Here is a 14247-nt window from a genome sequence, read left to right on the forward strand (position 1 = left end):
TGTTCTACTGCAATTCAAAATGTCTGCAAGGGACACAGCAGCTTAATCCAATCCTAGTACAAAGGCTAACTTGTGCCACCTAGAGTTCAGTTAACTCTAGACCTGTAGAACAGCAATAATTATAGTTTCATCTCTTCTTGTAGAAACTTGGCTGTATGGTTAAGGATGGAAATAAATAAAAGTGGAGAGAAAAGTAACAAGATAAGTGAAGAAAGAGAAACTAATACCTGATCCTCCATCATCCTGGACTCTCATCCTCTGTATATGTAAATTCGTAGGAACGAATTCCAACTTTTTATCAGCTTTCAAGCTACTGGCTTTAAATGAAGGACCTGAGAAATGCAAGACAAAATTAAGCATAAAAGCCTTCTCCTTGTGCCTATGCTAAAACATTCAAAAAGTTTCACTCATCATTTGCTATGTGCTTAAAGCAGAGAAAATTAAAAAGAAAAAACAAAAGAAAATCTCTCTTTTACTGTTCACACTTGTCCTCTACTTTCAGAGTAACATAAGAGAATGAATAGAATAAACAAGTATTCCCAGGTAATTAGCAAACTCACAATAAATATTAATAAAGACAAGAAATGTAATAGCATTGTTTACTCATCATAAAAAATTCTGGGTTCCCAATTTCTGAGAAGCACTAACGATCCTGGTAGAGAAGAATCATGTTTTTATTTTTAAAAAATATTTTAAAATCACCTTTGTACTGGTGCAGGTCAGTTAGATTTTCCTGGTAAGTTAAAATAATTGTTTGGTACTGCGTAACTATTTGTCGACGAAGGCTTTCCCAACAAGGAGACAGTTCTCCCAATTCTTCTAGTTCACAAACCCTGGGGAAAAAAAAAGAAAATTAGGGGTGTGGGGAGGGAAAGAGAGGTGCTCATGTCCCTGGTACACTTGACCAAGAATGAGTTTCACATCACGTCAATGGAGCACCATCCTCAGCTGACACACTCTCAATTTACTGTGTCTGAGCTACTCACCAGAGTCAAAAAGCTTCCAAACACACATCCCAAAGCACATCTCAGGGCATAGGTTGAACACTACTTCGAGGTAAATTTCATGCTTACACTGTACTCCCCCCAGGAGCCTCAGAAAGCAGAGTTCATAAGCAGATCTTCCCACTTTTCTGCAGGAGCTCTCAAACAATATAAGGATTGGTAAATGATGGAACTGTCATCATGTCAGGTGACTTGGGACAATGAGGACCTTTTAAGGATACTTTACTGAACTGTGACGGCTGTTAAACTAATTAAGAACTGTGACAGAGGTTAGGTGAGATATTAGCATCAGATGTTAGGTACAAGGAGTATATTCACTGGTATGGTATGTACAAAGCCTAAAATGTGCAAGCATTAAGGGTTTGGAGAGACTGTAAGCATTAAGGGTTTGGAGAGAATGAAGATGAGCCAACCTTCATCTAAGATCCAGGATTTTGGGTACTCAGGGTAGAATAAAGGAGGACTCGACATCCCCAGATATGAACAGGAGAAGCCCTGGCTTTTCCCTTGTACTCTGACTGCCAGGTTTCCAGTCATGCATGGCAATTCTGTGTTACATACTGTCCTCCAGCAGTGCTGCTGAGAAAATGCTCAGCATATTTCATCTCATGTTTGTATTACGGTCTTCTTGGATAAGTGTATTATTTGGAATAAAGGAAGAAGGGTAAAAGTAAACAAGTCAACACCAGCCACAATTCAATAGCACGTTACCCCAGAAAAGGCAGAACAATCATCTGTCAGAAGGATCCAGTAGTTCTTTTTGCAGTTCTCTCAATATCCCTAATTCCAAAGTTTTAATTTAAGACTTCATTTCACAGAGAAATTCTCATTTCACAGTACTCAGGATATTATCAAAAATAACTGAATTTCCAAGAAAAACATCAGCTTGATTTGCTAACAGGCAACAGCCTGAAGTATATTTATCAGTGACCTAGATAAAGGTACTTCCAATTTAATCTTAGAACTTGCTTTCTGCATAAGATGCTGTTACGATTACCTCATCAAACTCCTTGCTCAAAGCCAGCCATGCATCTGAGCCCTGGTCTTCCTGAAGTAAATTCACAGTTTAACACTCCAAGTTGACTTGTTTGTCCCATAGAGACATGACAGCAAGGAATATGTATGCCACAATAACGAGGCAGGCAAAATACCACACCCCCCAGTTAGATGTTTCCTTTCAAAGGGCTCTGGCCCAGAAGAGTTTTATCTAAAAGACAGCATTTGCGATTATCCAAGCACATTTTAAAAGTCACCAGGATGTGAAGACAAAAACAGCTGTGCTTGTGTAGCTGTCATTCCTCTGGGCTGCGGCACTGAGAATGGAGAACAGAGTGCTTGGTCAAATCTGAGCGACACTATGAATACAAAATGTGATTGTGCACATTGTTGAGGGTCACCTCAACTGAACAGACAAGGGAGCCTTTCTCAGTAATTACACAAAGACCTATTTACCTTTGAGCCACACCACCCAGTGTACTTACACAAGGTCATATTAACAATTACCTGGGCTGTTATTAACCTGTACCTGTTTACAACAGGCATCCACCGATCTCTGCGTGATTTTAGCAAGAGCCTCTGAACAGTCACATTTCATGGACAAGGCCTCAAACTTCACTGTCTACAGTCTTACAGAAAGACACATCTTTTTTGCTCATTCACTCTAAATTCTCCTTGATCTTCAAGTCCTTAACCTACATCCATCATACATGGCACCTTATGGATGAGCTTGCCAACTCTTTATTATTATGGTTGTACCTCATAATGAATAGGTGCTTCTAAGCTCACTGTGAGGAAAGATGTAGAGAAAAAAAGATACAAAATAAAAAACAAGTAACACATGACTAAATGTGCAATGGCATACCCCTAGCCTGCTCCTTCAAGTTGGTTGCAGGACAGCTGAACAAGATACAGCATTCAATTTCTAGAATCTAAGTGCACATTACTAAAAACATAACATCAGAAAATTGAATAAATGTGAAGTTCAGAAACTCAGTTTTCCCATGCATTACAAAAAGTCTCTGCCATCTTCCTGTGAGAATTTAACATTTTCACAAAATATGAAAATACCTACAATGAATGGATTAACTCATAATTTTATTTCAAGATATCCCAAATAAACTGAAATGTCCTAATGTACAAAAATAAGAGCATTAATTAGTTTTAATTAAGATTAGGCTTAGTTAAGATCTATAGGATTGGATTCAAGCACAGTCAAAATAAAAGCCCAATACTCAAAAACATAGCTAACATTCCAATCTTGGCCTTTATAAAGAATACATAAACCATTAGATTTGCAAACCACAGCCTACAAATGTCGGGAAGAAACACCCAAAGGAGTATGTTGTCTGGAAGAAAGTTAATTGCTTCAGAGAGAAGCAAATTCAAAATAAACCTACAAAATGCTTAACAGATTTCCTTTTCCCTCCTACCTCCTAATATGAGGCAATGTCATTACCGTACTACAGAATTTCATTTTACTTGCTTTTATTCTATTTTGTTTTCCATTCAAAACTACTCTTCTTACTCTCAGAGCCATTTCTCATCTCACGGAGTAGTCAGTGCATTAACACAGATGTATTTATGCCTTTGTAACTCAATAGCAGCCACATCACTGCCGTATTACTGCACATGTAAACCATCCCAAAACTCACCTTGCTGCATCTTCTTCTAGAAGCAGCTTCACAAATTGTCTAGGGATGTGCAGTGACAGGATGCTCTCTGCCATCTGCTCCAAGATTCTCAAGTGGTTTCCATCAGTGGTTGGGAAACGATACATTCGGCAAATGGCACCACCAAACACTAAAGAATTAAAACCATATTATTTAAGCCTAGGGCTTGACTTAAAAGCGTACAAAATCTCTTCTTTCTTAAAGTAAATGGCTTGAGTTCACTAACACGCTGAAACACCCTGCTGTAAAGAGCTGGTTTAAGCAGGCATAAGTCTACCTTTTGCAAGCATGGCCATACTGCAAACACCATTCTACAAGTGTTTGCAGGAAAAGCTTCCACTCCAAATGACTTACTACACTGCTAAGGAAATTAAATTAAATACATATTCATCTTCTTAAATGCTTTTTCTTTTCTTTTTTTTTCTTTTTTTTTTTTGTCAATGTACTGTGTAATTTCCTCTCACACGATCATTTTCTGGAAAACTAACCTTTCTGCAAGATTCTTTTTTTAAAGCCACTTGCTTTCCTCTGTCCCTCTCCTCACCCTGCAACAATTGCTTAGGAACCGACTATGAAACTGCATGGAAAATGCCATATTACAGTCAACTTAATGGCAAAAGTTTGCTTTTGATGTTTTTACAATACAGAATAGTGCATATGACAAAATGATTTATTCTGGTATGACCCTCAAAGGACTGCTCAATCAGCAGCCTATTCCTATTCAAATGAAACATCTGCTGAAACGCCCTGGGGCCACAGACACACAGGGAGAGATTAGCTTTTATTGATACCTAAAGCTTACTTGCTACAGCCCAGGGCAGCTTACCAGATTTCAATAGTGCATCCTTCCTCAATGAAGCATATTTGGATCTGATTCCTAAGGATTCTGTTAAACTTTCATCAACTGGCAACACAGTCTGAATAGAAACAAAAACAAGAAAAAACTGAAATAGTAAAGAATGAAACCTCAGTGCCCAAGCAATACACAGTGATGACCTATCAGAGAGACTTCAAAAAATATTAAACTCCACACATGCTTTAAATAAATATTTCAAATTTTTTTACTGTGGACAAAAAATATTGCAGGCCAGAATAATAAATCCTGAGAATTCCTATTTACTTCTACTGCACAGTTCAAAATGCCACAAAAATTTTCATCCAGCCTTTCAACTACTTATGCTAGCACAGCTCCAGAGTCCTTACAGGCATCAATAGGCATGAACAGACCCGGAGGATAAAGAGGGATTCTAATGAACACCATGAATATAATACACATATAAGAGTGCAATAATCCCCAAGATACTCAGAATACAAGATTTATAGAATTAAGTACATGTCAAGGCTGAGAAAATGCTGCAAACATCTGCTCTCAAACAATTATTTGGGAATCAGGAAAAAAAAAAACAGTAGTCAAGTAACCTCTTCAGTTTCAGTAAAATTCCGATAATTCCTTAGCATCCTCATTATGGTTTTGGTTAATGGTACCTTCCAATTCACAATGTGAAATGAAATACCACATATCTCTGAAACTGCTTATTCATGCATCAAGTGCACCAATGAACAGTACCAGAAGCCTCTTCCAATGAACAACAGGAGTACTTGATGCTAAAGTTTAATCATTTTATTAAAATCTTTTCGCAAGACTTTTAACCCCACACGTGAGCACCAAGAGCTCTGCAAAACTCAAAATGGCTTTATCACCATTAGGCTGCTCCTTAAAGTATTTTGAAAATGTGAAATGCTACTAAATATCAAGATGGATAGGAATGCTGATGGCAGATGTCAACCTAGCTTATTTCAATGCTAGCAATAAATCTGCATTCCTCTGAATTTGGTACAATGCTCATACTCACCCTTCCATTAATAGTATCAGGTGACCTTGTCACTGGAGGCCTTTGGTCAGATTTCTCCTCCATCTGCCATCCAATAACCGTGATGTTACCAACACGGTCACTTTCAGCCGACCTGCAACAAATACTCTGCGTTGAGATTTTTTTGGAGGAGGACCTGTTCATCAACAAGGAAACACTTATAAAAGGCTATTAATCTTCAAACCTAAAGAACATTTTAAATAGGAAGCTTTTCAACTTCATTTGGAATAATTTTATAATGGGTTATTACAACAGAAGAACATTCCCCTTATTCCATAAGGATGTTGTATGGAATTGAAGGCAACCTAGGTAGTGCTCTGTGCTCAGCTTATACATTCTCATGACAATGAGAAGAAATGCATGTATTCACACATTTTGATAATCAGAATATACTTGATATCAAAACAAGGGAGTTTAATGAACTCCATTTTCAACTTAGTAATTAAATGTTTTCATCACATCCTGAGCATATTTTGAAAAATGAACACTTAAAAGAAGGAAAAAATTACAAACCTTAGTGTTATGTGCAATCTGTGGTACTTCTCCTGAAGAAGATCCTTTACAGTGAATGTCCCAGAACCCAACAAATACATCTGAAAGAAGATGAGTTCCAGAATTGTGTTTAACTTTACAGTGAGCAAAAGCTTTGACCACAGTACTAAAACGCTGTGCAAAATACAACTATTATGCATAAAAGTCCAAGAAAAAAACCATAACTAAATATGCCATATAAACTAATCAAATATCTTAAAATTTAATATATTTGATAATATATGAAAGTTTTTCTTCTACTGGAGGACAATATGCATTTTTGTTTCTCTAGGATATAGGTGGAGGTACCTCAGTATATATGATCTTAGGCCAAGCAACTCAGGAACACTGAAAGCAATGACTGAACAGGGCTTAGGCTGTACCCTTGACCCAAATTTGTCTCCTCCTGAAGAACTTACTTCCTCTGGAGGTATTCACTTTTTCCCTAGAGCTTCCCCATGAAGCACTGAACAGAGAGGGACAGCTCTGCTGCCCCTGGGGAAGCCACTGAAAAGCAGACACATGGGGCCTGAAACAGTATTCTGGATAACTGAGTGTGAGAATAAATGGTCTGTATTGCCCTCAGATCCAAGTAGCAACATGGGACGCTGACGCTTAAAGTTTTTGTCAGTGAAGGAACAAACCTTACCCCTGAACAAAATCTGATGTATCAGGGCAGGGTGATTCCTAGAATTTAGATGCGCTGTTCCAAAGTACAGTTTCATTTCAGCTTTTTGGCAAAGGTTAGAAGCCTCAGTTAGGGATGTTGGATCATATTCATTGTTGAGTTTGCTAAAGATGTCCACAATGTAATTGCACAAGTGACAGGATCTTTTTAGTTTAAATCCATGGTTTCCAACCTTGCTGCAGACAAGCCTTCTTCGAGAAAACTGGCAATGCTTCTCACTCTGACAAGCCAGTCTCATTTGCTCCTCCTTTCCCTACCCATCTTGTTTTCTGTATGATCAGTGCTGGTATCCCTTTGTTTTCTCCGAAACTATATATAATTTTATCTCTTTGCCTATAATTTCCTTGCTCCACACTGACTGGGCAGGCAACAGAATAAAGAACACTTACTGTTCCCTGAGATCTATCTTTGACGTCATACACGGAGAGTTTGATTTGTGTCATTTGATTGATAAGAGAGTCTTGGAAAAAGGCAATGCTGCTTAGAAAGATAGGGTTACTTGTCCCCTGTAATAATAAACAAAAAGCCAAAAGTTAATGTAAGGTGATATTTGTTAGGGACAAAATTATTCCCGTGTTAGCTTTGATTTTAAATCTAATCTAGAAGTACCTCAGCACTTACCTCAATAATTTCTGTCTGTGCATGCTTCGTCCAGAATGCCTGGGGAGGAGTAGTTACACTCACTGCTACAAAGCTATTTGGTTTTCGATCTAGCGACGGAGTTAGTAGCTCACTGCAAGCTTTAGGTATGCAACAGATAAATAAATTTAGATTCAGGATCTTTTTCATATTGTTGTAAGACTACATTTTTATAAAACCACATTATATAACCTGTGCAATCAAACCACGAGGGGCTTAATATTGATTCTATCGCCACACTGTAAAAGCAGATACCACTCACCTTTGTGCATGCAAATAGTAAATATGCAATCAGTTCAGTCCAAGCTCTAGAGCTGCAATTTAAACTTGTTCTCTTCTAATACATGCCTATCCACCCCCTAGCAAGCTCATTCTAACAGTCCACATGCATAGGTTTTCCCCTAGGAATCTCATGAGTGTGGCTGCATTTGATCTGAAGTCACGCTCCATTAAGCCCATTATCAAATGGCATTTGCCCAGGGACAACCAGCAGAAGGGCCTGAACATGGATCAAGCAGCTAGCTTTACTCAGGAAAACCAGCTTGTAGTTGTAAGATGACAGCAATTTATTTCCTCTAAAATGTTACTGTGAGTTAAACTGCTGGGAAAGGACTATGGTGAGTAAGAAACAATTACCAAAAATTTCAACGAGTGAACTCAACAAAATTACATTAAACTTCGGAGCCAAATTCTATCTTGCAAGATACAGGTAACTACAGCGTGGCCCAACTCTGCTGCTGCTATGTGCAGAAAGTTAATTCTGAAATTACACTAAACAGCTTTGCAATTCTAGATATTTTTAATTTATCTGAAAATAATTGAAGTACCTTATTCAGCTCAGAGAATGCTTGTTAAGATTATTATTCATAACACAATTACACACAACTGAGAAAATTTTCCAATTTTTCATTAGCATATAAAGACCATAACCTTCCAAATGCTAGTCCACTATTAAGCAAGAAAACCATCGTGCAGTTAAAAATATAGACTGAATTTTCATGAAGAAAATATTTTTCACTTATTCTTCAAGTGAGGTGAGTCAATGCAAAAGTTTCTTCCATCTCAGAATTCAGGTCACCTTTGCATCTTGCATTATCACTTGACAGCAAAGGCCCCAGGAAGGAAGCTATGTATAATTCTCAATTCTTAGAAAACATTCTGCCCAAAAATGGTGTTTCCAGGAGATCTTCAGTTTGCTTGAAGACCTGAACTGCTGGTTTACTGACAGTGAAGTCAGTTTCACTGCATCTTCACATAAACAAAGTAAATATTTAATAGTAATATTCACATAGTAAAAATTTAAAATCTTATAAGACTGATGTTTTAGTTACAGACGTTTAGAAATTTCACAAAATGGAACTGCTGACTGCTTATCAAAAGATTCTGTACAGGCAGCATGAAAACTGTACCACATCTCCATAAAAATCAGAGCAAAGTAGCAAACCTTACTATACGAAATGCACTTCAAAATCAACACTTACAAAACCCCACATACTCAACAGCATGAATTATCAAAACTAGCATAAAAATCACTAAGCCTACCTAAACTGAACTCTAAAATCGGCTCATCTGGATCCTGAATGTTTCCTGTAAATCAGAAAAATTAACACAAGATTAGCCAATTCATATCACTGCCACATGAATTCTTTCCTGAAGTCGCAATCACGCAGAGAAAGAAATTACATTCTATAAAAAAATATTTTTATTTAATTCAGTGAGCCATGACTGGTAGAAAACATTTATCTGGTAATCCTTGGTATCTAATAATTATTTGGAAAACCTGGGATGATCTCAATTTATAAAACATATTAAAATACGTAAATCTATGTGAGATTATATGCAATATGGGAATATTAAATGCTTAATCTCAATAGAAAACAACAGGATTAAAGCCTGAGCCACTATTAACTCCAAATTATTAAATCTGTGGTAGTTAATAGGACAAAATTCAGAAGTACTTGTCTCTCTCACTAATGAAAGAAAGCCTCTGAGGGTTAGAATCCTAATTTAATAACCATTAAGAGACAAAGGAGACAAGCCTCAACTCCCTGAACTATCTTGAAAATTGTATACAATGTCAAAAAAGGGGGTTGCCAAGACTCTTCCTATGCCGTGACATTTTGTTATTTTCTTCCCATTGCTTATTTTTGATTAACATAACTACACAAAATCTAACTTAATGTTTTAATCCCTCTCTGATTATATGTTTTGCCTATTTAAAAAGTAGCAAGTTCAGGATTTCTGGAATTTTTTAGCATAATTCCTTTATCTCATTACCTCCAGATAACCATACAGATCTAAATCTTCGAGCAATTAAAAGAAAAAAAGCCAACATTAGTACAAGGCAGATTCTGAAAGGAGCAGCGACAGAGCAATAGCTGAGAGGAAGGTACAAACCTGTTAGGGAAAGGCCAACCATGTCAGAGGTGACATCAATGGTGGAGGCCCTCTGCATAGTGCGGGATTTGGCACCATGGCGGGGGCTGTGTTCTCTTGCTGTCATTTTCTCATGAAGAGCCCTTCTTGTCTTGCTGCTTGGCTTTACTGATGTTTGTCTTGCAGAGTAGCAGAGTGCAGCAGGTTGTCTCCAACTGCTACTCCTCTAACATTACCATGCTAAGCAACAGAAAAAGCAAAAACATACACCAAAATTTTAGGTCACCATCAGCTACTGTTCTTTTCAACAGCAGCAAACCTGCTGCCATAAAATCATCTCAGGTCATAACAATAAAATGCTCAAGGCAGACCTAATGCACAGTAACTCATTTTGCATGAACTGTACATCTGTAGCATTTTACAGCTAATTGGTAAAAACTGGACCACATGCAAGAAAGCTTCTCTGTCAGAGAATGGGGCTTGAGAAAGACACGTTAATAGACCAGCTGCTCTTCTCCTTTGTCTAAGTTATTAAACCATCCCTAATGAAGTTTCCTGGTTTCTAATCCCTGGGGAGCACAAGTAAATTTGTCAGATGGGGCCTCTGTCTGCAGAGGAAGCACTAGGGATAAGGATAAAGGCACAACAGGTTGGTGGAGCACATAACAAAAGGGCAGGAAATGTTGTCAGTGTCAGCACACTGTGTTGTTCTAGGCTCTACTGCCATGAGAAAGGGATAATGAAAACTATAAATAAAGCTTACTGGGCCAGAGAGAGGTTGAAATTCTGGGATGGTGGTGGAAAGAAAAAGCAAAAAGGGATGCCTGCTGATGTGGCAGATGGCAGCACCTGTGCTTTTCCTCCACCCTACACTTTTTTGGACTACAAACATCCATGACTGTCCTTCCCCTCACAATGCCTATGAAGTGAAAAATTACAGTAGGGAAAAAAGCCTACAGAAAATTTGTTTATTATTTTAAATATGAATGCTTCTTCAGTCAACTGTGCTAGTACTGCAGTTAGGAAAATTTTGTATTTGTTTCATACTCTTATGACAAACTCCATTAATTTAGCAAGTGAGAAGTAAAATCTGATAAACATGTAAAGTACTAACAGAGTAACTAATACCTTCCCAGTAGCCTCTTGTTCGTTCTACAAAACATTTGAACCGTACTGCAAAATGGGAGGAATTTATTTTCCTTTCAGGCTGATGGACCTAACAATGAGCAAGATGCATTCTAATTAAATAAAGCACCTAGTTTACATTTTGTTCTAAAACACCACTTTAAATCTGTCTGAAGGCCTCCAAAGGAACATTCAACCTGCTTAACTTAAGTCTCTGAATTGAATTAATCAGCATCTCCCACTGGAGGGTTTTAAAAGAATCCTCCACTCTCTCCATGGGGTGCTCTAGCTTCTTCTTAACTATCACTGATTCACCAGACATCAACAAATTCAAATGCAAGTTAAGCATGTAAGACAACACAGCCCTGGTCATCTACATTAGCTTAGGAATTAGATTTTAAATGAGGAACTCATTCTAGAGAGGAAAGAATTTAGGTTGTGTCTACAAGGTAGGCCAGTCTGCTGCCACTCAGAATGAAGAATTTGATTCAAGTCAGGTTAATATAATATGTCACAAGTCAATTTCAAATAGGAAAAAAAGATAAAATTGAGATCTCTGAACATCCTATCCTCAAAGCTCTGAAACTCAGTGACAGCATACAAAACAACACTCTGCCTATAGATATAATTTCTGACAGCCAAAAATTAAAGCAGGCAGCTTTCCAATTCATATTGAATAGCTGAGGTTGGATAAATTCTGGAGTTCATCTAATCCAACCCCCTTGCTCAAAGAAAGCTTCTCAGAACTGTGTCCAGTTGGTTTTGGACAAGAATGTACCTCTCTAGCCCACCTGGTTGTTTCAAGGCTTGATTGAACACAGCAAAAAAGCTTTATTGTATTTATTAATGTTAAAGTGGTTAGTGAATAATCAACCTTTCTCAAATAGTACTCAATGTCCTAGTATTTATTCAAATAAAACTTCCATCAAAATTCTTTGACAGTTTCTAAGGCTTTTCGTTCTCCTATTTTTTCTCCTCTTTCAGCAATAGGCTTTCCTTGGTTTGTTCTTTATAATGTGATGTTTAACAGTCTGTAAGTCTGTTAAACCTGCCTGATGAAAAGACCTACAAAATGCACTTGCAGAGATTTATACAGGTTGCCATAGCCCCTTCCCCCAAAATCTACAAATTATGTAATAGAGAACAACTAGCATAGGTATGGGTCAGACAGCAATTAGGTTCAAGAGCCCGACTGATTTTCAGCTAAAATCTTTGCAATTCCTGACATCCTTATAAAGATTCAATTCTTCATAAGCTAAAATAGGGTCAGGTATCTAATTTGTTTTGAAGCTATTTCTATTTAAATATTACTGAGCATAATAATTTTCCAAGACTAAGACCTCAACTATTCATTTAAATTACAATATTAATTTATCATCTAATGATATATCTTTACAATACTTACAAGGATCATACTTACAGAGGGCTCTTTTCCTCATGTGGGGAGGGATTTTGTACATCATAATATCAGTTAAACCCGCATCTAAAAAAATTAACAAAAAAATCATCATAAATTCACAGTCTTTTTATACTGTATAAACCACAACCAATGGGCATGTACCATTCTCAGATTAACTGTAAATTTAACTTCTGATTACAAGTGCTCACAATAAAGTTTACTGAAAATAGAAAAATGTGTGATCTTCTACTGGATCTCACCCAGCATTAGTCATGGCAATAGCCAGCCAGAGTAGGAGCACAAAGAAATAAGCTTATGCTGAAAAGGACTGACTTCTGGTCAGCATTTGGTGAGTGGGTAGAACAGCTGTAAGAAACATACATTAACGTGTTTACCAAAAAGCCTGGTGCTGTTAAGAAAAAGGAATGTGTATGATATGTTGAGTATAAGACAGTATTTTTTTATTATGCTTGCTTTTCTACAGTTAAACTTTCAAAATGTTGTTGTTTGGAAGAGTTATAACTACTACTGTCATGAGAAAAGATGCTATGCCAAAACAGAAGTTCAAAAGATCAGGATATAGGTCTATTACTCCTTTGGGTGAAAATACTACATGAGGAAGGCTTCTACAAACAGCTGGCAATGAGCATATAGTAAAAATTAATTATTTTTAAGCTTACTACAGGTTAAATAAATGAAGGTTTATATTAGATAATGCTGCCATCTCATTTAAATGCATTTTCATTAAAAGGCCTTTTAGGACCTCCCATTTATCTCATATTACAGTAAAAGAAATTGTGAATTCCAGTCTCAGTTTCTTGATTTAATCACCAGCCCTACATGAGCTCTTTTCACTTACAGAAAGATTTTATCTCACCTAAAGAACATAGGAGGCAGGTGTCTGATCTCAACTCATCAGTCAGGTTCTCTGTATAGTCAGTGATGAGACATAGGCACTTCCAGAGAACAAGGTAGGTGGGATGAGTCACCCCATGGAGATACCTCTCTCTAATTATAAAAATTATTTAGATGACTTGCTTAGTCCTGATGCTGCAGCTGGGCAAACTGGATGCCTCCTACATCTGTGCTAGCTCAGGCAGGGTGAGTTCCCTTTACTCAATGTTTAGCCAAACAACAGATGCTCTGATCCCTCTCCTGAATGACAATTGTTAGAACAATTACAACCTCATGATCATGTTTTTGATAAAAAACAATGGAGGTAGCATTCTTACCAAATTAAAGGTAATATTAAGAGATCACATAGTTTCCTTAGATGGTACCTATCCTCAAATGGAGAGTTTCCAAAGACTGGTACCACTCGAGTAGACAGCAATTCCAAAGGCTGATGTAATTTGTGTTGAGCAAACCTCTCCTAAAGATGGCATGATTTATCTACACATAGCCATTACTAAGACGGCAGACAGAGGACGTTGGCAAGTCGTGCAGCTTTGCACTTCATGAAGCTTTGCTGAAAGCCTGGTTTTCAACAGAAACATGAGAAGTTGTTGTTGACCTCCAGTATTGGTAAAGGCCACATGCACAGCTTAGAAAAGGCTTCTGAACAAGCTTCCCTTCTGTTATATGAATATTTATTTGGCACTCTATTAGCATAAAAGTGTGTGAGCTGAAGAAAAGGTCTTCCTCTGATGTCACCCTGCTCAGCTACGTGACCTCATGTCTCCTGGGACTGAAATTTTGGCATATTTGGTCCCATTCTGCTTGCAAGATCTCAAGCAAAAATGATGACCATCTCAGCTCCAGAATAAACCCCTGATGATTAGTCTGTACAACTATAAGCTAATATTCTTCTCATCTCACTAATTGTTTTGGTGAAGTGCTTTGGTCTGTTCCCGTCTTGGAAAAAAATCTCCTACCATGCTACCCTTGAAATAAACATGTGAGGTGAGATTAAACCTTATTTCAGTCTAACATATACTTTTTTGAC

The 14247-nt window shown here is 37.4% G+C and overlaps 1 protein-coding gene across 18 annotated transcripts in view; it reads right to left on the reverse strand.

Annotated features, from left to right (window-relative positions):
- Nucleotides 1–14247, reverse strand: part of INPP4A (inositol polyphosphate-4-phosphatase type I A) — a 118459-nt gene that overhangs the window by 34975 nt on the left and 69237 nt on the right. For 10 of the 18 annotated variants that reach the window (XM_033052971.2, XM_033052964.2, XM_033052959.2 and 7 more), the window contains 11 exons: nt 12324–12386; nt 9800–10018; nt 8945–8989; nt 7385–7503; nt 7153–7269; nt 6058–6137; nt 5527–5680; nt 4500–4590; nt 3656–3803; nt 703–833; nt 228–332 (listed from right to left, as the gene is read on the reverse strand). In XM_033052971.2, coding sequence (XP_032908862.1) covers nt 228–332; nt 703–833; nt 3656–3803; nt 4500–4590; nt 5527–5680; nt 6058–6137; nt 7153–7269; nt 7385–7503; nt 8945–8989; nt 9800–9905 — 1096 coding nt within the window. In that variant the 5' untranslated portion in view covers nt 9906–10018; nt 12324–12386. Of the gene's footprint in view, nt 1–227; nt 333–702; nt 834–3655; nt 3804–4499; nt 4591–5526; nt 5681–6057; nt 6138–7152; nt 7270–7384; nt 7504–8944; nt 8990–9799; nt 10019–12308; nt 12387–14247 lie in introns of all 18 variants that reach the window. The other 8 variants (XM_033052977.2, XM_033052976.2, XM_033052975.2 and 5 more) reach the window with 2 other exon arrangements.

The sequence above is a fragment of the Catharus ustulatus genome, chromosome 2, assembly GCF_009819885.2.
Source record: "Catharus ustulatus isolate bCatUst1 chromosome 2, bCatUst1.pri.v2, whole genome shotgun sequence".
Lineage (NCBI taxonomy): Eukaryota > Metazoa > Chordata > Aves > Passeriformes > Turdidae > Catharus > Catharus ustulatus.